This window comes from Salarias fasciatus, chromosome 2 (genome assembly GCF_902148845.1).
Source record: "Salarias fasciatus chromosome 2, fSalaFa1.1, whole genome shotgun sequence".
Taxonomy (NCBI): domain Eukaryota; kingdom Metazoa; phylum Chordata; class Actinopteri; order Blenniiformes; family Blenniidae; genus Salarias; species Salarias fasciatus.
Window position 1 is genome coordinate 10,036,504 of NC_043746.1, and position 25,238 is coordinate 10,061,741.

The 25,238-nt window shown below is 43.7% G+C and overlaps 2 protein-coding genes across 2 annotated transcripts in view; both read left to right on the forward strand.

Moving 5' to 3' along the window:
- The first annotated feature begins 1,366 nt into the window (after positions 1-1,366).
- Positions 1,367-6,980, forward strand: trim105 (tripartite motif containing 105). Its single transcript, XM_030115408.1, has 7 exons — positions 1,367-1,424; positions 1,746-2,058; positions 3,394-3,489; positions 4,142-4,375; positions 5,200-5,213; positions 5,324-5,439; positions 5,743-6,980. The coding sequence occupies exons 2-7, from the start codon at positions 1,777-1,779 to the stop codon at positions 6,300-6,302; spliced, it is 1,302 nt and encodes a 433-aa protein (XP_029971268.1). The 5' UTR covers positions 1,367-1,424; positions 1,746-1,776; the 3' UTR covers positions 6,303-6,980.
- A 5,235-nt stretch (positions 6,981-12,215) lies between these two features.
- flt4 (fms related receptor tyrosine kinase 4) overlaps positions 12,216-25,238 on the forward strand; it is a 54,228-nt gene continuing 41,205 nt past the window's right edge. Inside the window, exon 1 of the mRNA XM_030109340.1 lies at positions 12,216-12,450. Coding sequence (XP_029965200.1) covers positions 12,393-12,450 — 58 coding nt within the window. The 5' untranslated portion in view covers positions 12,216-12,392. The remainder of the gene's footprint in view (positions 12,451-25,238) is intronic.

Below are 25,238 nucleotides of genomic sequence, written 5' to 3' on the forward strand. Positions count from 1 at the left end.
CAGTGGGAAAACTCTCAATTTTTTGGGTTCCTGTACCCCCTTGAAACTCTCTGGTGCCACCTCACTCTTGCAAAACAACTGAAGTAATGTGTGTAAATCATTTCTTCCATCTGTCAGCATCATACTGGAATAACCAAGTTAGGCAATTGGTCATCGCCCCAAACAGGAATAAAGGCCCATTGAGGATTTACATCATGTATGTCTTCACTTCCACTGCCTCTCGTACGTCAACCCCCCCCCCCCTAATGTGACCCCCTGCTTGTAGTTAGGAGATGGGGGCCTCTCCGTTTGACCTAGTGGTTCATATAATTGATATTAAATGACAAAGCTTGAGAACCCCTGAGACAGCGATACATTTGGATACGCTTTTCAAAATGAAATACACCTATCCGCCAGATCAGGCAAAAAGAAAGGAGACATCAAGAGATAGCCATGTTGTTTTGCTTCTGTCTGTGCTTTTCATGACCACTCCACCTGCCCACATGCCATGCTAAATTACAGAGTTAAAAGCTTCTGTAGAGTAATCTCAGCATTGAACTGTTTGCTCCCCCTCTCTTTGTTGCCTTTGGTGAGAGAAATTTTACTGCTTTTGAATGAATCAAAACATATTTGAGGTCAGCCATGTGATGTGTGTGATCCAGCATGATATTACAGGAACTCAGGTATGGAAGACCTAACGATTTACTTTTTAAAAGTCATGAGCAAACTAGTCACTGCAAAAGAAACCGTACTAGAACTGAGTGCCAAATTGTAGCTTGCACAGTGGAGTAGTGGCACAGTGGCTATTGCTCTGGCTTCACGGCAAGAAAGTCTGTGTTCAAATATGGGCTGGGCCCTTCTGTGTGGAGTTCACATGTTCTCTGTGTGTGTTTCATCCCACAGTCCAAAAAGGTGTACATGAGGTTAAAATGGTGACCCTAAATTGCCCATAGGTGTGAAAAAATGTTGCTAGCCACCACTCTCCCTGGAAAAAAAATATTAAAATGTTTTTCCCTCAGTATATGTAGGATGTTATTGTCAAACCCCTTATCATTATGCATTACATTGGTCACTGGCCTTGATAGATAGAAGTTAACCAGGTCTGCATGTATGTCATGCAGCTTTAAAGATTTAAATAAACAACAAAAAGACTCATTGTTCTATGAGTGTATATTTCTTCAAAACTGCTTCTCTTTTTGTAATAAAGTCCCGGTGGTGTGTAACATAAGGTGATTTTTGAAAAAAGAAAGCGCTTTTGAGTTTATTTAGCTCAGATAAAAGACTTGAAACAAAACGACCAATCAGAAGCGGGCTTGTGTTCCGCGCATGCGCAGTACGGGTGTACGCGCTGTTCCCAAACAGCGGCAGCAGAGGGGGGGATCAGAGAGCAGAGAGGGGGGGGGGAACTTTGAACTGTTATCGTCTTTCTGCGAACATCAGACAGCGTAAGTTCACCCAAGTCTGAGCGACACGTAGAGTCTTATTACCACATTAAAGCGCGTGTGTTCTGCCGCTGTATTTAATGAGCTGTGACAAGCTAAACGCTAAAAGCTAGCAGGATTTCAAAGCAGAGCAGAAACCAAACAAACCAAATCCCACGTGATGTGGCACCTGATCCACGGTGTACCCGCACGTGAGCTGGCTGTCGTTTGGATGTATTATATGTAGGAAGTGCAGGTTTAGATCACGACAGGATCTTGTAACGTGACTCCATAACTTGAGCCGCAGCTCCGGTGTAACTCCTCCGTGTCTCTGTCTGCCTGCAGACTTTCACTTTCGCAGCTGTCCGCCGCCGCCATGGCCGCCGAAGCTGCTCCCTGCACCAAGAGCAGCCTGAGAGAGGACCTGACCTGTGCCATATGCTGCGACCTGTTCCGGGACCCGGTCATGCTGACCTGTATGCACCATTTCTGTAAACTGTGCATCTCCAGGTACTGGAGGGGAACCCAGGGGCCTGTGACCTGCCCTCAGTGCCGCAAGGAGTTCAGCTCCAAACACTTTCAGACCAACTACCTGGTGGCTGCTATGGTGGAGAAGGTCAGGGCCACGACCTCTGACACCTACGTGAAAAACCTTGAGGTAATTTAAAGTTTTCTATCTCTTACTACCTTCTATTAAATTCTCAGCCTGTGTTATGTCAGCGTCATGTGGGAAGTCCAAAAGAGTTATGAACTAATCTTATTCAAATATCCTTCTGCTCTAAGTAAACTCAGAGGCTTTATTTGATCAGGTTTGTTAGTTAACATCCTTCCTCTTTTATTAAAGTCCTGTTCCACCCTAATCATATCTGATCAAAGTTTAGTCTTCCACTCCCCTCTATATTGGTTTGTATGACAGATCACTGAACCACACCCCATGAAATCCAGTTCACTATGTTGACTTGTTCTGTTCTGTTAAGTAACAGAGAGGTGCTTATCAAGCTTTTTAGCCGTTTGGATATAACCTATCATATAGTGGAGTATACTGATCTCCTGGTTAAGACAAACAACGTCCCCAGTTTTGGTTTCTTTGTTGTTTTGTAGATGAGATCACTTGACTGAGTGTCATGATTTCCAACTACAAAGCTTTTTGTGTGGACAGTGTGATGTAGTGGTTTGGTTTCTCATGGCTGAAATGTCTGGGTTTGTGTGTTTCTGTTCCTCAAAGATCCTTCCATAATACAAAGTCATGTTTTTCTCTGAGTTAATTATTGACAGTAGGTTTTTTAAAGCTGTGTGTGTTCGTCCTGTAATGAACTCTTTTCTTTTCCCTCAGTGTTAAATCCAGCCTTAATAAATTAAACCGCAGCTGTTTTAGAAGATAAATGGAAAGTAGCTTCTGGACATTGATTGATTGATTGTTTATTTGCCAAATACAGCTAGTGCTTGTTTGGCCTAAAGCCTGAAAACAACTTCATTTATATATATATATATATATATATATATATATATATATATATATATATATATATATATATTCAGCACTTCTACAGCAGATGTCATCACCTTTTAGTCCACTGTAAAAAAAAAAAAAAAAGTATTGAGCAGTGTAATGAAACTAATCCAAAAGAAACTAATGCTACTTTAAAAGGACATAACTTATTATTTTTGGATTACTGTTTTCCATGAAATGCACCAACAGTGAGCATAACAACAAATCTTTTAATACTTTTCTGTTAAGGCTGTTGTTGGTTTGGGCTTTCTTTAAGCTAAAATATTTTCTGTTGCTGATATATTTCCTGTATTTAATAAGTATAAAGTATCAAATCCAACCAATAGTAAATAAGTTTAATTCCACAAGACTGAAGCTGAAATTCTTGATAACAGCAGTTTCTGAGGAGCAGCCTTTTCATGCCTGTTTGTTGTTGTGTGTTGCTTTGAGTCTCTTTGTTCTACCGTTTCTGTTCTCCAACTAATTTCATTCCCGGCGTTTCAGAAACAAGTGAAAGAGACTTTGGAAGACCATCGCTTGAAAAAGGAGGACTTGGTCAACAGCGTTCGGAGGGACAAAGAAAAGATGAATATCATAAAGGTACACTCCTCTGGGGATGTGGAGGGATCGCAGCACTTAGCAGATAAGAATGCTCGTGTCCCTCCCTAATGGCTGTTTGCAGTATGTCTCGGTGCATATTTAGTGCTGTTTGCAGTTGTGGTAAGTGACAGTTTGTGCTCTGATATGTTAAAACCTAATGGTCTCCCGCTTGGGCGCACAAACACCTTTCTAAACTCCGAATTAATTGTGTGTCAACTTTAAATGTGAAATCCCGACTCGCGCGCTGTTCTGCTGCGTCGACTTTCACCTCGGCAGGATTTGCCCGAGGCCTCAGACCACCTGAGGAACTGTTCCCAGACAGAGGCGACAGAAAGCAAAACACATCTGAAGTGCGAGAGCCAGATGGGAGATAAGAGCTTTGGCTGAGCCGCGCGTTCGGGGCTGAGATGATGAAAAGGGAAATCATTCTCTGCTTAAAACACGGCGCGGTTGTTTGACACGTAGATCTTTGATGCTAATTGCAGCAACAGTTACCCCTTGGTTGATCTCTGGAGATAGACACACTGCGAGTTATTCCTGACGTTCAAGAGAAGTTACTTAGCAACATGATTAACGCTGAAATGACTAGAAAAAAAAAAATGCACGATATAATCTCCACTTCTTTTGACGCCAATTAATGTTGTGGCTGTAGAGAGTTGGATCCGACCTGGAGGCCCGTGTCAAAGGAGAGTACAGAGCTCTCCATCAGATCCTGCTCGATGAGGAAACCTGTATGCTGGAGCAGCTGAGGAGGGAGCAGGAGGAGGAGCTGGAGAAGGCCCAGCGCCACCTGGAGGCGGCGGAGCAGGCCCTGAAGGAGCTGGAGGAAAACATGGAGGCGCTGCAGCAGTGTAGCGCCGCCTCGGGAAGCGTGGTTCTGACTGAGGTGAGGGGTTGTGTGGATCCAAAGAAGAACTTGCATCAAGAGTCAGCAGTTATGATACAGCTTCACATTTAGTAACTTATGAGCGTCGCTTCATGTCAGTTTCAGCTTTTTGTGATGGTTTTCATCGCTTACGCTGGACGCTCAAGTTAGAACCTGATAGACCAGCAATTTTGTTGACTGGATTTTGCCACAGGTTTAGGATTAATAGTAATTGGAGCGGGAATTTCACCGTGTACCAACCCCACCGCCGCGCCTCACAACCGATGGTTTCAGTCAAATTAAGAAGAAAAAAATGTGCTCATTAATTCTTGATGAGACTCGCATGGAAATTGAAAACAATTTGAGAAACATCCTCATTAAGCAGAATGGGGGAGAAAATGCAAAGTGTGTGTTATCAACACGAAATCTAACATGTATAACGTCCTGATTTATTTATTTTATTTTATCTGTATAATTGTTCCTTCATTATTTTGATTTTAAATGGATTTCACTTGTGTAGAAGTTTTCACCGCTCAATTACCCGAAGCACTTTACATTATTCATCACTTTCACCCATTCACACACACACACACACACACACACACACACACACACACACACACACACACCAATGAAGGCAGCTACAGTGAAAGGCGATCAGTCCTTCCATTGGGAGCAGTTTAAGGTTCAGCATGTTGCCCAAGGACACTTTGACATGTGGACAGATAACGATCTAATAAGAATTATTCATGAGTTACACATTTTTCACCTTTGCATCTGTTTGAAAAATCCGTTAATGTTTTCCCTGTGATTTTTTTTTTTTTTTTTTTTTTTTTTTTTTGTAGCTTCCACATCTCAGGTGAGCATTACAGCCAATCAATGGCTTTCAGCATTTTTACATTTCTGATGTGCGTCAAGAACACGTCACGTAAATGCTATAAACACCTTTATTCTCTCTCTCGCTGACAGACCTTGTACGCAGGTGGATGTTACCCCCGATTTTGATATAAACGCATTCAGCAATAAATACGTGGCCCCATTAGGTTACATCGCATGGAGGAGGATGCTCAAGTCTTTGAAGCCAGGTAATTTTCCTCTCTGACGTGCTTCATTAGACTCGAACAGCTTTCAGGTGAAAACTGCTGCTGCTCCGGCAATCAGACTGATGGGAGCTCTTTATGAAGATACTGAAGGATTCAGTGTCAAGTAGTCACTTATCAGGTTTGATAGTGTCGTAATAATTTTTTTTAAATCACTTTAGTTTTTATTTTTCTTCCTCGTTTTTAAATATATAACAAGAAAATAAGAGTAATGTCCAGTTTGCAGGCGTCCTCTATGTGGCTGTTTGAGCTGTCGTATTTATTTTAATGAATTGTTTCAACTCAAAGGTCCTTCGCCGCTGACGTTTGACACCGACACGGCGCACCCGAACATCCACGTCTCCCGGGACAAAACCATGGCGGTGGAATGCGACGTGACGAACCATCCTTCACACCACAGCAAGCGTTTCCTGCAGTGCGTCAACATCCTGGCCGCCCAGGGCTTCCACTCCGGCCGCCACTACTGGGAGGTGGACGTGGGCTCCAGCTCCAAGTGGGACCTGGGCGTGGCCTCGGAGGCCGTGGACCGCCACGCCCGGATCAAGCTGAGCCCCGAGAACGGCTACTGGACCCTGCGGCTGCGCAAAGGCAACGAGTACTCGGCCGGGACGCAGCCGTGGACGCGGCTGCAGCTGGGCTCGTCCCCGCAGCGCATCGGCGTCTTCCTGGACTGCGACGAACGGAAAGTGTCCTTCTACAACTCCGACGACATGAGCCTGCTCTACGCCTTCACCAACGGGCCGCGGGGCAAAGTGTTCCCCTTCTTCAGCCCGTGCATCAGCGACGGCAGGAACAAGCCTCATCCCATAAAGCTGCTCCACGACCTTTTCATTCCCCTGTCGGCCTGATATTTCCGCGCTCGGGCTCCACCGTCTCATCACGTATTGACCAAAGACCTTCATCCTTCATTCTTCATTCAGATTTTGAACAGCAGCGTTGCCATAGTTAGCATCATTATGCATCACGATTTCCAGCTGTTGTTGTTGTTTTCCGGGCCATTTTAGCTTTAATTCACCAGATGCTGCTGTCTGTTTGAAGCTGCCTCGCTGCCACATTGTTGCAGTCACTCTGAAGAGACTCGCTCACTTTGCAGGACCAATCACGTTACGTAACGCCGCATTCCAGCTTCTGTACCTCAAACTGCTCATCATACAAGACCTTGATAATTAGCACCCGGCTCTATTCTAAGATTCGCTTATCGAAGGCTTTTAGTGCTTAATTATAAGCATGAAGGAAGTGTGCAATGTTAGATCTGATCTAATTGTTCTTTGTGTTTTATACATGTCTCAAAACGTCTTGCACACTCTCCTTCTGGATGTTTCTTTTGATTGAATCGCACTTGATTTTTTTTTCCTGATCTGAAATGTCATTTTAATTGTATGTGCCTTATTTTGTATAAAATACAATTTGGATCAAGAAAACATCACAAAATGGACTTTGGGGTATTTCCCATTGTCATTGAGCGCTGTAGTCAGTTACTGTATAGGAAAATTAACGCTGATGCAAATAAATCTCTCTTTTTCTAAAATAAACAAAGCCTGCTGCTTCTTTTGTGCAGCTGTGTCGTGGCCCCCTCTCCTGACCCGCGCATCTTTCAAGCCGACCCCACTTTCTGCGATCGAGGATGTTATCAAGCATCATCAAAGCCGAGCACGCGACTCGTGCTTGATGGGTCTCCAACACCACTCGACTCGCAGAGACAGGGACGGGGAGGGGGGGTTTTGTTGACCCTCCCGCACCTGGACTGGAAATTCTGAATGCGTGAGCCGTCTCTGACATTTAGACAGCAAGAGGAGGCGGGCCCTGGGTTATCTTCACAAACACACAAGCGCCCCGACGTCCTGTTTCCTTCTGCCAGGTGAAAGGTCGGGTAAACAGAGTGACAGCGGGGTTGCCTCTGGGCTCTCCTGACAGGCCTCGCGGGCATCGCCGGAGCAGGATGCCACTGACTGCTTCTCTGACGGAAAAGCGCCCCAATAAAGCCTGAGCAGACGGGGACCGGCGCTCTTCCTGCTCCATGGTCTGGATGCTAACGCCGCTGTTTGGAGAATAGGAAAACCTAATGAGCGACATCCACACAGAGAGACACCGCAGCTTCTTTCCTGCTCAGCTGTTGGTAAAACAGTTAAATGTAGTCAAATTTCATTTAACTAATTCACTTTGTCAAGTGATGACTTCAGTTTTCAAACACTTTCTCAAAGCACTCAAGGTTTTTTTTTTTTTTTTTTTTTTTTTTTTTTTCCACTGTTGTTGAAAAGGTCTTCCTGCAGTGTTGAATGCAGAACATCATCCTCTGTCCTGTGCAGTTCCTCTCGGCTGTTTTCACAATGTCAGCATTGAAAACATGAAGATATAGAAATCAGAAGCATCTCAACTAAACATAAAACACTGAACAATGAAAATGTTTGATTTTCTTTGAAACGACGCCCTGAGAAGTGAGCTGTATACGCAGACCTACAGTTAATTATTGGGATCTTGTGGTTTTTCACAGCTATAGATTACATGGATGTTGGAACATCCTGATATTTATCGCTCGCCCACATCATTCAGATTGAACCGAGACTACTTTTTAGTTACTAATGAGGAGATTCTGTTCTTTGAACATCTTTTTAGGATGGCGTTTATGGATTTCTGTGTTCTATGTTGAAGAGTCCTGTTCTGGCTAAAAGCCTCAGAGCTCCATGAGACCTTCAGGGAAACACTGTTCATGTCCACGATTATGGAGCAGGATCCTCAGCAAAGGACGTGAAATGAATCATTGGAGTTGAGTGGAATCAGTGGAGTGGAGTACATTTCCAGTGACTGGCAGATCTTAACAGTGAAATCAGCTCATGAGCGGCGAACTGGATCCGATCTGCAGGTGGTGGAAAGCCCCAAAGACTCGCAGCAGGAAACTCCTGAAGCTGTCCACCTCGACGCGCAAGTCTGAAAGTTCCTGGAAATCACTTAAAATTGTGTTTTTTCAGTAAAACTGTTAAAAAAAAAAACAGATCTTTTGGGAGAATGTACCCTGAAGATATCAATCAAAGACATACCGAATATGTTGAATTCAGACTCAGAGAAAGCCTATTTCCAGCTGCCGAGCATGACCTGGTTTGGGGACACTCCTATCTTTGTGTCACAGATTCAGTCCTGAATTTCACGTCATCGCAAAGAGATTAAACTTGAACATAATGTGTGTTCATCTGGTCAAAAGTAGTGGCTAGTGTGATAATCCTGCAGGAGTAAATCCACAAAGCAATGACCTAAAAAAAAAAAAAAAGGAGGGCATTAAAATGAAGGAACTGAAGCCCAGATTTGCATCACATTGAAAAGTTGTGAGGGATTTAAAACAGGCTGTAGAAAACCTAACAAATTCTCACTTATAGCTTATTTTTTCACCTTAAATAGGAAGAGAAGTTTCACCTGCTTTTATATGAGATTTAGTAAACTCTCCTTAAAGACTCAAGGCTACCTTGTAGAGGTAAGTAAAGTTTCTTTGAAAAGTACGTCAACTTCGAACCGACTCACCTCTGAAGAAGTTGTTTAAAAAGGATTTATTATTTACATGGCAAATGCTACAGAATGAAAACGCCAACTGTTTTATGAGATGCGCTTTCTCACATTGTTCCTGCTCTCCTCAGCATCTTTTTCTGAGACTTTTTAGTCAAAAACTAATAAACTGGTGGCTTCATCTTCAGTCCTGAGCAGAGGGCAACAGCGCAGGCAGACTCATTTGTAAAACACCACAGCAGTGGTTTCTGAAAGTTGAGGCAGCGACGGGAGGATTTCTGAGAAGATCGATACCAAACTGAGGAGGAAACTATCAATAGTTTCATTAAAACACACATTTTATAGGAATAAAATCTTCAAAATGTGCTACAAAAGCTCCAGATGAAGACTTTCCATGTAACCATTTAAAACTTATGGATCTGAAAAGCCATCAGTGTCGTGTGTTTGTGACAAAGATGAGGACGTCCGGCATTTAACGAGCCAGCTCTCACTCAGTGTGGGCTGTGATTTACACCCTGTGAGGGTGGGCCAGCCTACAGCACTGGGGAAAGATGGGAATCTTGTCATTTCTGTTTTGTGGCTAACCAAAGATGTTTTGTGAAGAGTCTTCACTGGCTGATCAATATTTTACTGCACTTTTATGCTAATCGTCAGTTTTGCTTTGTTATACTGAACTGTTTTTCGTCATCCACTGTGTAACAATAATGAAGGCGTTCTAATTTCTAATTCCACTCTACATGTTGTACTGCCCCGCACGACCAAAGGTCACTTAAAACAAGTACATTTGGATATTTCTGAAACAAGAAACTCCAGTTGGACAGTCGCCCTCGTGGTGTGTTTGCACGGGTCTACTACAGTTTGTTCTTATCGAGGATTTCAACTTGTCCATCTGCAGCCCACTCAGTGCATTACCATCACCGCTGATTAGCCGGCAAATCATTTACATGCGGAAAGTGCTTCCCTCATAATCAGGGGTGTTGCTGCCGCCGCCGCCGCCGCTGAATGATAGCAGTCCGTGGCCGACTATTGACGGGAACTTTTGGCCGCTACAATCAAAACAAAACTCTCGACCGAACACTGACAGCGACTTCAAAGTTAGCGGTCCGAGTGCAGAGCGGAGCACAGGGAGGCCCACTGGCTCGCCGTTCGGCGAGAGATTGAGTGGGTTGCATGCGTGCTCCACATCCTTCCTAAGATAGTAGCCATGGAGCAGAAATGTGTTTCCTGACCTGAGGATGGGCCGGGTGCAGCGCTGACACTTCAAGGACAGGTCCTTGAGTCCTCGGTTGTCTCTCCGGGGCCACAAGTATTATAAATTTGGACCTTTTCATCTGACAGAGCAGAGGTGATCTGGCTTTCCTGCATTGGGACTATTGTTTATTATTGTTGAATGAATGACTTATGTGTGCAGTTTCTTTTTTATTATTAAAAATAAATTGTCCATTCAAGTGCCCCTTTTCCCCTTCGCATTGATGACTTTGTCTGCTTTAATGCTTGCGATGGGATTTCATACGTCCCGAGACAAAGCTTTGTTAGACTAAACACGATTTACTCTGCTTATTTCCTCCTGAATGTGCGGGCGCTGCCAGCCTGGAAGCAGAGGAACATTTTAATTACAACCATTCAATCACAACATTGTGTATTAAGGTCAAAGAGGTGGTCTGCCATCGGGGATCTGGAAGGGAAACACAAGCCCACAATAACACACAATGATCCTTTGACTCCCTATTATTTTACACCCTCATGCCGGTTTCTTCATAGCTCAATAACAACATATTCATATCAAGGAAAAATGTTTTTCTCATGCTTCGTATCGACAGCCGCTGTTTAATGATCGCTGGTGCAGAGTCCAATAGTTCGACAGGGACAGTTAGGAAGGCATTATTAGTCAAATATAGCTGTATTTTTGTTGAGCGAATATCCGAGCGGAGACAGAGCATGCTATTGATTTTACAGCATGATCCCTGCTTTATAAAAGCAAAGCTCTCTGGGATTGATTGTGTTGGCTTGGACTGGTGCGCTGGTTCTGTGGCTTCACAAGACAACTGTCGGTTGGAGTTGCTGCCATATGTGACAGGTACAAAGAAAAGCAACGCACACAATCTGTGTGTGTGTATGCATGCATGCATGCATGCATGCATGCATGCGCGCGTGTGTATGTGTGTGCATGTTCAGACTTTGAAGTGCACATTCCTTTTGTCCTCTCCGACTTCTTATTCTGAGCGTATATGGTACACAGGTTTTCAATTTTCTAAAATCTCCCTCTGTAGAATGAAAGCGGGTTGACAGCAGCTCACAGCTCGGGCATGTCGTGCGCTTAGTACACAGTTTTCATTCACACTCTGAGGACTCCCCGAGGTGGGCGGAGGGGGGGGGGGTTAACAGGATTTGGACGAGCACTCTGTGCAGGTTGCCCTCATTGGAGGGATCACCACAACTGACCCCCTGCATGAAAAATTACTGACACCGAAGAGAAAGAAACTCCCGCAGCTCTGCTGAGCTCGGTTTTTTATTTGTCTAACGTGAGGAAGAATTTGAGTTCACAAGATATTGTCTCGTCTTATTGATGGCAGACGTTTGACCCCGACAGATAAAACTGTAACTTCTTGTTATCTGGAGGCACGTTACCTTTTAAGGGTCTAGTCTTAAGGGTTTTAAACAGCTGAGAAAAACGCAGGGTGTCGATCAAAATCCTTTAGTATTCCTGTGGAGGCTGTGTGTGATTTTGCTGTGCTGTTTGCTGAGCTCCTGCGGTGACACTGCAGTCTTCCAGAGGCGGCTTTGTGCGAATTGCTGATGGTTTTAGGATTACCTGCTGAGCTGTTCATGATACCTTTAAATGCTCTTGGAAATCCATGAAATGAAAATCAATGTTAAAGACTTTCTGCATGAAGGCTACAAAATGACGATTCACAGCATGTGCAATCATTTCCCTGCTCTGTGTGTTTGTTCTCCCATCAATCACACAATGCATCATCCCTGCATGCCCTGTGCAGAGTGGATGGAGCCAGTGGGATCTTGTAGGGAGGAAATTTGTCATGGATGTTAGGGAGACCCACACCCACCGACCCTCACTCACACTCCTCCAATTCAGCCTAGGTGGGTGTGCAAGCCTCCAGTCACGAGCAAAGGAAAGGGAAATCATTGTAAATCCTATCCACTGCCTCATGCATCCTTTTTGGCCAAAAGGAAAACAGTTTTTTTCCCCCCCCCCCTTTCCCTCAGCACTCGGGCTCTGTCCTCTCTGTGAGCACCAGGTCGAGCTTCACCTGAGTTTCCCTTCACTCACTCACGGACCTTAATTTTTTTATTTCTATTTTTATTTTTTTAAAGAACCATCCAAACAGCACTCCCCACTGTCCTCCATTCTTCTGCTTTTTTTTTTTCTTTCTTTTTGTAAAATAAGATCGATCAAGGTTGAGCAGCTCTGGAGCGGAGACCCGGAGATGAAGGCAGCGCTCACGTCGTTCTGTCGGACGTGGATTGGAATAGCGTGCGCGTCAGGTGAGACTTCTTCAAGCGCGAGAGAGAGAGAGAGAGAGAGGAAAAAAAGAAAAGTTTTGAGCGCTCAACTTTTCCCTGACGGGGAAAGGTCGAGCTGACACCACCTTCTCTTTAAACTTAATAATTCCGTATACTTTCAGATGCTGGAAAGTTTTATTGGCGGTAATCCGCGGGGATGTGCGCTTCTCTTTACCAGCTTCCTGCGCCTTTTTTTTAAAGCTGAAAGTGGATTTAAACACTCATTAAACACATTATTGCCAAAGTAATCCGTCACATTCAACAAGATCTGTGCAGTTCTCCCACGTTTGCTCACTTTGTCTGACTCGTGCTTGAAGTTGGCTTTTCTTAAAGAAGAAGGATCATCAGTCCTGGAGGCTTGGATCCGGACTCTTCTGCGTGCAGATAGGCACTAGGGGGAGGCATGCTGTTGTTGTCCCTGATCCAGATGGTAATTGATGGTGGCAGGAAATTAGGAGCAAACTATAAGGAGGTTGTGTAGAGTGGTGTCTGTGGGTTTGGATAGAGCAGTGATGTGGAGAATAACTACTGGATGTTTCTCTCATGTCAGTTTGTTTCTTGTGCAGGAGAAGAACAGCAGTCTGATCTGCCCCCACATGCACTTTGCTGTCATTTGAGAGAATCCATGAATGAGAACATGTGAGAGTAAATAATGTGACGCACAGTGTTTTCTTTGGATCAACTGAATGTGTTTGTTTGAGCTGGTTGTCACTGATTGCTGCTGAACAGCTGTTCGTAAAGAACTTGGGAATGATGATTCTGTGATGGGCAGTCGCCATATGGCCCTCTGAATCATAACTCCAGGCTTGAGGGGTGGTTTTTCTCTTAAATATGTGACATATGCATTCAGAGCTGGGGCAGATTCACAGGAGAACGACCTCCTCCGGTTACCTCAACACTTGGGAATCGGATAATCTTTTAATTCATATATGTTTACACCGCTTGCTGGGTTCTTTTGATGCTTTGCGCTGACTTTTTCAAGGCCCTGAAACAAAGGCGAACACATACTACACACATACGCACTCACTCATCCACATGTGACTTGATGCATCTGCAAAGCCGTTTGACATTTCTTGCTTTTCCCATAGAGCGAATGTTCCTCGTAATGTAAGTTTCACCTCATCTATAGACAGACTTACTTCTGATGTGTGAGCTGAATGACGCAGGGCTCTCATCTTTTGCACTTGATGCTGAAAACATACAAAAGAAGCTTAACCTTTGCAGCACAATCCTCCAGGAGAAGCATGTTATATAATTTGTAAAGCTCTTTCTGACATTTCAGCCATCACACAAATCCAATACGCCTTTTATACCCAGTATTATCTATTGATAAATGTACTTATTGGATGTTTGTTTGGCTAGACTCAGCTTTCTTTTTCGCCAGTAGATGCTTAAAAACGCATTTGTAGAAGCATCCTGGAGGCAGAGCGCTTCATATCAGAGTCTTACATTTTTCAAGCGAAGCCTCAGAGGAGGAACCAGCTGGATCAAGTTTTCCATTAAAATAGCAAGATAGGAAAAAGCGACTTGGTTTTGCCACTTTCTGAGGATCATGTCAAATTGAAAAAAAAAAACAACAAAAAACAATATTTTTTCCATGGTTACATGGTGCAATGCAGACTGATCAAGGGTGCCCTTGTACCTGGAGATGTGCAGCTCATGCAAAATGTGCTCTGCCTTTTTTAACATGGTCAAGTGTGCCTTCTGCACAGTGTGACACTTTTCTGAAGTGTTTTCAGTGATGTGGCTCGCTGGTGGATCACAGAATGTTCTGTGTAGCAGATAATGTGGTTCAGCTCAAGCTTCTCTGGCTCATTCGGGCTCATTCCTGCAAAATGCATTCTAAAATCGCACCAAAGCAGTTCTCAAAAAACAGTCTTCTTAAAAAATATGCGTCTTATCCTACAGCTATATCTACTGAAGTGAAGAAGTTAACCATCGGCGTGTATTCCTCTTTGAACCACAAGGTGGTGTCATGAGTCGCTCTACTGTTGGTTCTCTTAACATCCATAACTCTTGCAGATGTTTAAATCCATAAGCAAGAAAAATAATTCATGTTTCATTCCCTCTTGTTTTATTAAAGAAGCCAATAAAACCAAACGTTATTGACCCATGTAATTAAACAATTACATCCAGATTGTAATTAGCCGGGCAGTGCGCTCCCGCTGTAGTTGTGTCATTCTCCAACTAAATTACTTTTTACCGCAAGGCTGGTCAATTTTTACCACCTTCATGATGAGAACAGTTTATGCTCATGACAAAATACAAGTGCACAATATAAATTTCACTGTAAACTCACCCTGCGATCCATTTGTGGAACAGCAGGTTTACATTTCGGTTGAATACTTGACTTACTTCATTAAAAAAAACCATGACTGTCAACAGGTGATCCATCAAACAATAAATGGCATTTCTTCACAGAAATAATAGCAAGTTTCAGCATCCTGTAAACTCATAACATTCCTGATTGTTATGTGATTCATGTTGGCAGCATACAGTATTTAAAACATTGATTTTAGTTAAAGGAGAAAGTTCTGAATCTTTGTGGGGTTTTTTTTTTTTGTTTTTGTTTTGTTTTCTGTCACTTTTTTTGGATCTGATTTCCTTCAGTTTTTATCTGTGCCCAAAACCGTGCTCATCCAAAACAATGATGGATATTGTCTTCCAGCAATTGTTGCAGTTTATGATAATATAAACCTCTGAGATGTTTTCACTCTGGTTTTATGTCTCATTCCAGCACACAGAGTTTTAATCCTTACTCATCGTGGATGAGTAAGGATTGCTCTTATGGTATTGCTTTTTTTTTTTAAATCATTGTGATACATCTGCATGCATTTTTTTTTTCTTGAATGACATTCTCCATTCAACATGATAGATATCAGCATCCAAACTGCAATCAGACTACGTCAGTAGATTGTCCTTTTTTTCTTTTTTCTTTTCTTTTTAATCTTTTTGCTGCTGTACCAAGGGAATTTCCCTGCTGTGGGATTTATAAAGCGATATCTAATCTTATCTAATCTAATGTAATCATGGATGATCACTCTTCCCAGGCAGCACCTCTGACCTGTGGAGAACCTCAAGGGTCCAGTTTAGATCCACTGCTGCCTCTCGATCTATATATCTACATTCTATTTGATTACTTTTGTTTTCTGTAAAGGTTTTTTTTTGTGTCAGGTAAAGACATTGGATGTATTTTTTTCCTTCTCAACTACTGACAGCGTCATTTGAGGAAAGAATGGGAGCATCATGAAGAACCTGTTAGTTTTCATGCTTCTGTGCAGATGAAAGCAGTCAGGATTTTTTTTAAAAAAAGAGCTTTAGCTGATATCAAAGACCTTGAATGCATCGTTTGTGTTTCCTCAGCTTCACGCTGCAGTGCGGTGGATTCAGGAAGCTGCAGCTCGACTCTTGGCTGGCTTGATTATTTGTTCGGCATGAAGATGACTTAAAATAAGATTGTTTACAGACGAGAGCTGAGATGGAGTCACCTTCATGTTCCTTATCTATGAGATCTGTTTTACACTGAGCCCCACGCCACCTGCTTCAAACAGCAGCGGCTTTGTGTGAAGCTGTGAGAATTACTGATTTTTTTTCAGCCTGTGTAGAGAAATATTGACCTTCTTTTGTTAAATCTCAAGTGAAAACTTACTTGTTCTGAAGGTCTTTTAATTCCTACTGTTATACGATAAAACTGCTGTTGTATATTTTGTTGATTGTAGCGTTAACTACTTGTTTTAAATGCGAGGTTTAAAAAAATCCTAATTAATCGTCGCTCTGCATGATTTCTTTGAGTGTATTCTGACTTTGGTCAAGACTTTTTGGTTATTGTGACTGAGCTGCATGAGTTAACTCACCTAACCTTGCCCCCTCTCTTGAATCCGGAGCGTGACAACCCTCCAGCGCAGGAAGGGAAAACTTTGAAGAGAGCAATTTGCCTCATGACTCATTTGTGAAAAACCACACACTGAATTAATCAGACAAAAAAGTGTTGTTTAAGAAGATTAAATACGACCCAAAATTCACTGATTTGTCTTTAACTTGAAGGATTTTCTAATCCGTCTTAACCTCCTTAATTTCTCTTAGCGAAACGCCCGATGCTAAAGACACCTCAGAGTCTGATGCAAGCCTGATGAGAGCACCGCTTTCCCATTATTATGATCACAGGGGGGGATTGAGGCAGAGTGGATTGTAGACCTGCCAACCCAGGAGTCATTGTCATTGGAGGCAGATAGAGGATATAATTTACAGCGCAGCTGCATTTCTGAAGCTTTGAGATTTCACCGAGAGCCATTTTCTGCCATCTTCCTGTCACGCTCTGTCTCTGGTTTGAAATGCGCCGGTTCGGAAACATTTATCACACAGATACAGAAATCCAGTTCTTATTTCAGGAAGATACTATGGTGCAACTTAGGTTTTGGTGGGGGGCACCATTGAAAATGAATTATGGATCACTGATTCATCTCCTCGTAATTTCCTTGTTTTTGTTGCTGCATAATTAACCGTTGAAACCCTTCCCAAAAGAAAAAAAGAGCTTCTTATGAAAGCAGCGCATCTTTTTTTTTTTTTAAGCATTAGCCAAAAGAGCCAAACGCTCTCCGGCTTACTCTGTGTCTTTAGTGCATGATGTTGATATTTCTCTCACCAGTGTTTTCTGTACGCATACCTCGGCTCGATCAGATCATCCCAGAAGTCTGACTCAAATTTAGCTGTTGTTTTAGTTGTCCACTTGTAGAGGTTGAGTTGTTTTAGCCAACAAAACCCCGTCTATTCTCAGGGCTGATCTCAGGATTCAAACCCAGAACCCCGAGGAGCCGACCCGCGGCGTCCGTCTTCCTCTGTCGGCTGGAGCGCGGCTCGGATGAGGGAGGAATGCTGCCTCTGCTCTTTGTGGGAAACTTTTTTTTTTTTTTTTTTTTGCGGTAAAGTCCAAATAAACAGGGACTCCGCCGCCTCGGCCTCAGTCATCACTGGCACGGAGCAGCGAAGCCCCCTTCGGGCATGTGGGATGCCTGGTCACTCACATTCTCATCCAACATGCTGGGAGCTGAGAGATAAGCTCTTTAACACCAGGAATCTGCAGCAAAAAGCCAAATATGTGTCGGCGTCGGTGTTAGATAGTTGATGAAAACCATCTGTGGTATTTTTGTTTTCATTTCTATGACCTCTCGGAGTGTTTTGTGCCAAACTATTTGAGCTACGTTCATTACATTTTGAGTGGCACAGTAAATAAGATGGCCAAACACTCTCATCCTGATGAAAAAGAAATTAGTAACCCTTGTGTTGTAGCCTTGTTGACACTGACACCATTTGACATGTCGTAATTTATAAACATAACCTGTAGCCCATTCATGAGATGAAGGAAGAAGAAGAAAAACAACACCAATCTACAATAAAGCGAAGAAATTCCAGTGATCCTTTCACTTACATTCTTTTTCACAACAGTGGTCACAAAGTGGAATAGGTGTATTTTCAGAATTTAAGTTGTTTTTCCTCAGACTTACCTGAGAAATGACTGGAACTGACAGTCGAAGCTCAGTCGTGTTTTGTTTCGGTGCTTTTAGTGCAGAACTTTTTAGGAGTTGCAAATTTTCCAGTAATTATTCAGAAAGAATTACCCCGTTACAGTTGTAATAATAGCGAAGGTTCTTTGTGCTGGCATAAAGGAAAATAAATGAAAGGGAGAAGGGATGAAAAATGACTGTGATAACTGAAATCAAACATTAGCATCAGCAATTTGAGCACCAGATAGTGTGTTGTGTTTTGCTGCCTGCAGACTTTGTCATGACTTGCTGCCGCAATCAAGTGCGTTGATTTTTAATTCAAGAAAAAGTTTATTTTTTGTTCTTTTTCTTTGTACAATCCATCATGCATCTTTTTTTTTTTTTTTTTTTAGTATTTGACTTTATCAGAAGAATTTCGGCTGCTCCCTTCAGGGGATTTTATGAATCCTCCAGATTCCCCATCTTGGCGTCCTCACCTTTATCTTTAAAGGATGGATTTTTCTATCCTCCTCACTCCCAATGAAAATCTCACCGTCACCATCATTTGTCACCGCCGGCTCAGCCTCTTGTTTTATATAATGACGCGGCCTCAAAATCGCACATAATAGCAGCGCTCACGGCTGTCTTTCCCTTTCACTCTCGCGCGATGTTCCTGTCACATATCAGCCCCGGCGCTCGTTCCTACCCACTTCATCCTGACCGCGCTCGCTTCTTCACCTCTTTTGTTGCTTCCATTCACACACGGGCATTCCGGCGTGTTTCTGCTTCCCTTCATTCCCTTTCTTTTCAGTGCAGATTTTCCATCTCCCGCTGTACTTTTCTACCTGTTCTGTAAAGTGAAAGATTATTCTGTGCACATAATACTGTAAAGCCGTTATTTTGGCGATCACGTTAAGTGCTTAGGAATAACTTAACATGCACTGTGTCAGAATGGGCAAGTCAGATTTCATAAGCGAGTCAAGCTGGCCTCACACATGACTGAAATTATACATTACAGCCGCCGCTGATACTATATCATCTGATGAAACATACTGGCAGTTTTTTGTCTTGAGAGGATGGAAGATCTCAACAAACCAGTTTGCCTTTCATCACGATTCCTGCTTTCATTGCATCACATCGCCACTCCGCCCTCCTGAAGCCCAACATCGTTGTGTTTGGCTGTTACCGTCTGACTTGCCTGTTCATCTGTGAGATGAACAAAGAGAATAATTAAATATCGAGAGTCCAGAGTCATCTCTTCACGGTAATATTTTTATCCCTACTGTACCAATCAAATGTCAGCTGCTAGGGGAAACCCAGTCTCACGCCATTTTCTTAGCAATTTGAAAACACTCACCAACACTTGGAATAATTACTATATAGGAGAGATTCAACCTGTTGATTTACCTCACATGCCTCTCTCTCTCTCTCTCTCTCTCTCTCTCTTTCTCTCTCTCTCTCGCACACACACAGGCTTGAGTTTTAAATGCCAGTCAACGCAAACACAGTATTTCAGTGCTGTTTTGGTCGTTGAGTACTTGAACTGTGACTCTTTCAGTGTGGCAAACCTCCCGTGGCAGAGCGAACAGCCACACTTATACACAAGAGTGCTCTTACCTACAGCAGGTGAAAGGTCACTGCGGTTGTTTACAGCCTTTTATGAGGGAAGACTCCGACACATTTTTTCATTCAGTTCCTCTCTTGGTAAACTAGTTTAAGATGGATTAGACATTCACAGTGAAATAGCTTGTTAAAAATAAAAACAACAACAACAAAACAGTAATAATAATTATGTCATTGTCAGGGCAAATTAGTTTGACATGCTAATGCGAAAGTAATTAGTGATTTATCAGCCAATGAAAAGGCATTTGCAGCGTGCCATCTATTAGCGGACAGAAAGTAGATACTGGGGTGCGGTGGGTGTAACACACGTATTACAACACTCAAAAGCGGCGCCGTTGCTTAGAAACCGGCATCGTTTAGAGCACTTATCAGTTGAACCCCAGTCAACACTGTGATTATGCTGGAATTGCTCCTCGGCTTCAGCCAGCTGGAGACCAGTGGTTTGGGAGTCCCGGTAGGATTGGTCACTCTTTGCCTTTTGCGGAGGGTCACTTGAGGTTCATGGGAAAGAGGCCATTGGCAAAGCCTGAGGAAATTGCCAGCTTCCCTCCCCTTTAGGCATTCAGCGGCGTAATTGTTGACCCAGTACTCCTTATTTTGCCCTTGTTTTCGACAGCATTTCAAGCCGCCGCGGTGAGTTAGATCCCCGAGTGATCTGACACAGCAGCGGAGACTTGTTTACGGCTCAAATCTCCAGGAATTAGGTAACAAGCACAATAATGGGGCTCCTCAAAGTTTGGCTTCCAAACAGTCACAGCGTGAGGGGTGAGGCCATCCGAGCCAGCACAGCAGGCCCAGATTGTGCAAGTCTTTCGCACTTGGTTGTTTTTCTGCAACACGGTCATAAAGTAGCTATTTTAGAGGCTTCCTAACAGAAATACCGCTGCCTGGAGCCAGGATGGAGCATTTATTCGTAACGTACGTGGTTCACTTCATATGAGGGGAAGTAATATCTCAGTGATAAAAAAACGATGACAAGCAAAAAGCCGGTCGCCTCAGAGGAAGAGCGTGAGCTGTCCGGTGTGCCTTTGTGGCAGGTACAGGAAGGTTTAGTCAGGGACAGGGGTTTAAAACATAGGAAGCCGGCCCAGATGGCTCGTCGCCGCATCCTTAATTTCACACCCCTCCTCCTGCAGGATGTTGGAAAGGCCCGTGTCTCCCAGTAGTGGGGAGGACAGGGACGTAGTGGATGTCATCCCCCTCCATGTTAACAATGAAATCAAAGCCGGGCTGCCAGTCAGGCCGTCGCCTGGCTCTGGCCCGACCTTGTGCACAGCTGACAGAGGAAGCGGACTTAACTCCGTTCGGAGGGAGGGAGAGAATGTCGCAGCCTGGGGCCGGCTGACTCCACATCCAAAGAGCAGGTCTGTTCCGTGGCCTGCTTGGCCTCCTGTCCCTCACCAGATATATGAGGGCAATTTCGGAGTGCTTCAGCTTTGGCCCTTCGCCAGAGACTGTGTGACTGAGGTCGCCGCGTGGCTGAAGTGTCGCTTACATGTCAACCTCCAACCTCGAGCCCTCAGAAAGCGCAGTTTGTGAAATTGCCATTTCCATCATCGAGCCTTTAACCTTTCATAATTTCATTTGAGCCAAGTGTCAGCGCACTGCAGATGCTCTTAAATCCAAGTGCCTCTCTAGGCAGTTTACTCATTAATACCGCATAACCACACAGCAACGGCACAAACACCCTTCCCTAATTACTCTATCTGCGAAAACCTGCGTCTTTATTTCTCAACTGCTCCCCAGTCGCATCCTCTCCGCCAAACTAAAGAGTCTGAGAAAAGCTTTATTTGTTTACACAAGGCTCCTCTTTTCCTGTTCCTGTCATGTGACCGATCAGAGACAGAACTACAGAGGAGCTCGGAAAAAACACTGGCGACAAAGTCTCCTCAACCGTCCATGAAAAAGGGAAGTAGGAGAAGCACAACCGTGATAAAGAACACAGGAAATTTGCTCGCAATGAAAAACATTGCGCCGGTTTTCACACGAGCTTTAATGTGCCCCGCGTTGCGCCGGCGAACAGCCGCCGCTTCCGTCTTACCTTTAATGCTCGAGACTCCTGCCTGCCTTTCATCTGTCCGCTTGACGGAGAAGCTTTACATTTTTAACTGGCTTAGAAGTCCTTATAGCGGGTGGCTCCCTCCCCCGTGTGTGTGTGTGTGTGTGATTTATCTCGTCAGCAGGTGTCCTCCACATCCAAGGATGTCCCGTTACAGTGACGAAACCACTCCTATAAGTCATGTAAAGAGCTCAGCTGCGGATAATGCAAATGTACACACACAATTATTTGAAGTGGTTTGAGACCTGCTGTATAAATTACTGTGAAGTTTGGTTTGGAAAAAACTCCTTTCACAACAACAATTGTGCAAACTACCGTCGTCTTTGTAGCTGCAGAGCTGCGAAGAATTTTCTAATTTTCCAAATCTTGGTTGCAGCTTGCAGAAACGAACAGCTCCACTGACATGGCAAGCCCTCTCAGCTGATGCCTATCCATTAGTAAGACACAAGATTCACACTTGCTTGATTTGTGGATTCCTACTGTGATTTAGAAACATTGCGGCGGATTAAAGTTCTTTCAGCCTTTGTGGCTTTCACAGGGCACAGCACGGGCTGAAACTGTAAATGTGACTTTATGGATAGATGGGTAAATAAGAATGGAAACAGGTTAGTGAGCATGATGAAATGTTGCGGACAGCGTTGCGAATAACATGATAAAATAACAGCTCACTGTAACGGCACTGCGTTTAGTGCACTAAGAAATGTTAACTTTTAAAATGAACTTTCCACGAGCCGCACTCTCTCTGTCCTGCTCTTAGCATGAGAATTAATTTTACTATCAATAATAATAATTTGGATTTATAGGGTTAGCGGAGATATGTCTATATTGACTCAAGGCTCTGCCTTGTATCGGTCTAGAGCCAGTTCTTCTGGAGAGGCCTGTGGTGAAGGTTCTCTCCTCTACAGCGTCTCACTCAGCTCCTGCCGAGCCTCGACCCTCTCTCCTCTGGAGAGGCACCTGAAATCCTTCAGTCTGGGATCTAAAGCTGTTGACACTCTTAACCGTGTTTGTGTTATCCTTGCATCTGTCGAGGTCCTTTGTGAATGTGTTGTTGAAGCACGATCAACACCTGAGACCTCCACTGAACACAAGATATTGCACAGTGCAAGCAGCACCGACACAACACAACATCAACACAACATCAACACTACTCATAACTTTCCCCAGGAGCTCAGAGACATCCCTGTAATAGCAACACAATATAATATAATGACAACAGTAGCATTTAGATGACACATTTCAGAAGATAAAAGGCAGAATTGTGGAAGGAACGTTGCTATCAACTTGTCTTTAATCAGTAAAGTGGGCAGAGGAAATAAATTACCTGCAGGGCTCCAGCAGGGACTCTGGCTTTGACAGCTCGTCACATTCAGCTGTGGTTAGCGTCACCCGCTCGTGCTTCTGATGTGCCAGTGTTGCATACGGCGGATCTTTGTTCTCTTGAATCCTCTTCATCATCTCCAGAGTAGGAATTCCAGCATGTAGGTACATCCTGGACGAGTGATTCCTCCTTTAGCCCCCCGCCGAGCTTTCAGTTCTGCTGTGTTTGCTGGACGAAGCTTGAAATGTCACGCTGTTTAATGACACTTGTCTAACGCTCTGTCAAATCCAGTGTCACATAAAGCCAGTGTGATTCCCCGTTGTGTGATGTGTGCCACACAGGGAGCGTGTTCAAACCCTGTTCTATTAGCAGCAACAACCACAATATAGGTGTTGTCTGTCCCTGTAGCAGAGATCCTGTCCAGTCACATCGACTCTTTCGCAACTTCCACTTCCAGTGGCGATGGTTGATGTAGCTGCCGTTGCTTTCTTGACATATGCTGAATTAGTGAGTGCCAACTTGTTTATTGGTTGAATATTGTGGGTGGTAAATGCTGCGAGCTAATCCCCGTCCTGCTTACTCATCACCTCAGCCCAGCTCCTCTGCAGATAAAACCACTCTCCTGCCATCCCTGCGTGATCTGGCCGCCTCGCGTTGCCTCAGCAGAGCAGCTAACATCACAAGAGGCTCCCCGCACCATGCCCGCCATCTTTTTGAAGCGCTGCTGTCAAGCAGACGGTACAGAGCACTAAGAACACACCAGATTCAGAGACAGTTTTTCTTCCCAGATAGCCACCCAGGCATCAAAGACCGCCACACTCTGATCTGCTGCACTGAGTCACGATTTAAGAGAACAACTCTGTTTCGCCGCTGTGTCCCTGCTGTGTTTATAGAGTTTTGTCCATTTTGCTTTTTTCTATTTACTTTCACTCATGTTTGCTCGTTTATGTTTCATTTAATGTGTTGATCTTCAATATAAAACACAATTGAACAATAGGCCTAATTTCTGAATCACTCCTCTGTTATAAATAATCCAGCTTTTAAAGAAATGAATTAACTGTGCTTTCAGTGTAATTATATAAACAATAAAACAATAGCCACACAAAGTAGTTTAACAAATAGAAAAATTTCATTACATCAAGCGGGAAATGGGCTTTTTTGTTAAAGCAGCACTTTAAAAAAATATTTATCTGTCTCAGTGTGCCTCTGCAGATGACCGAATGTGCAATTTCTCAGCATTATTTCGCAGAGCTCCCGTGTAGTAAAACACAAACGTAAGCTCTTTATTTGCACCTCCAAGACCCGTATTCAAACCTTTTGAACAAAACTACAGAAGCTCTTCCTCTGGCATGCTGTTTACACTCTCAGGTTGTCACGTAACGGGTCGCACATCTCTCCCGCCTGTCAGGCAGGTATGTGAGGCAGACACATCAAAGTGTGCGCCGGTGCACATGCTGAGAGAACGGGTCCAATTGCTCCTTGAAAAATACTGACTTTTTAGCACTTAGGCCTGTTTACATCTGGTTCCTTCATTACTGCACAGACATGCTGGTGAGAGAAGACAGAAAAAAAGAAACAGCTGTGTGAATTCATGGGTCAATAATGTAAACATCTCTTCATGAACTCTGTCATGTATCTGGCATGTTTGAGCACTGTATTTTTCTTTCCATCCTTCATTAACCTGTTATTTTATCATTCATAAATAGACTCTTATTTTTTTTTCTTTTCCTGGTCTCTCTCTCTCTCAGCTCCAGCTGTAAGGTTTGGACCTCGACAGCAGCAAAGAGAAATTTAAAGTATAATCAAGACCCAGCTTTTTGAGATGTCTCTGTCTAGAAATCCTCGTCAAATAACTGTCATTGGACACTTTCTCCTCTACTCTTCTGTAATTGTTGTAATCCGATTTAACAATCTTTACCGACCCCCGGAGATCGGCATGTCAAATCCTGAGAACACCGCGAGCCCAGTGACACGATCTCTGTAGTCATTAAAAGCATTGTCATTTCAAGAACCAGAAACATGGGAAAAGTACACGGTGAGAGCCGTGAGAGATGCGGCGTACAGCCATCTGAAGTTTATATTCTGTGTAATCGAACGATAACATAGAGAGTGAGTCATCTTGGAGTTATTGTGTTTTATCTCTTAGGTTAAAATGTGATGCTGCTTTTTGTTGGTGGAGGCTAATCGTCCCAAAGCTGCAGCTTATCTCAGCACCACCAGCTGGAATGCCTGGGAAAAGAGGAGAACCAAGCTCAGATATTTTTTTGGCTCTCGGCCCATGCTCACA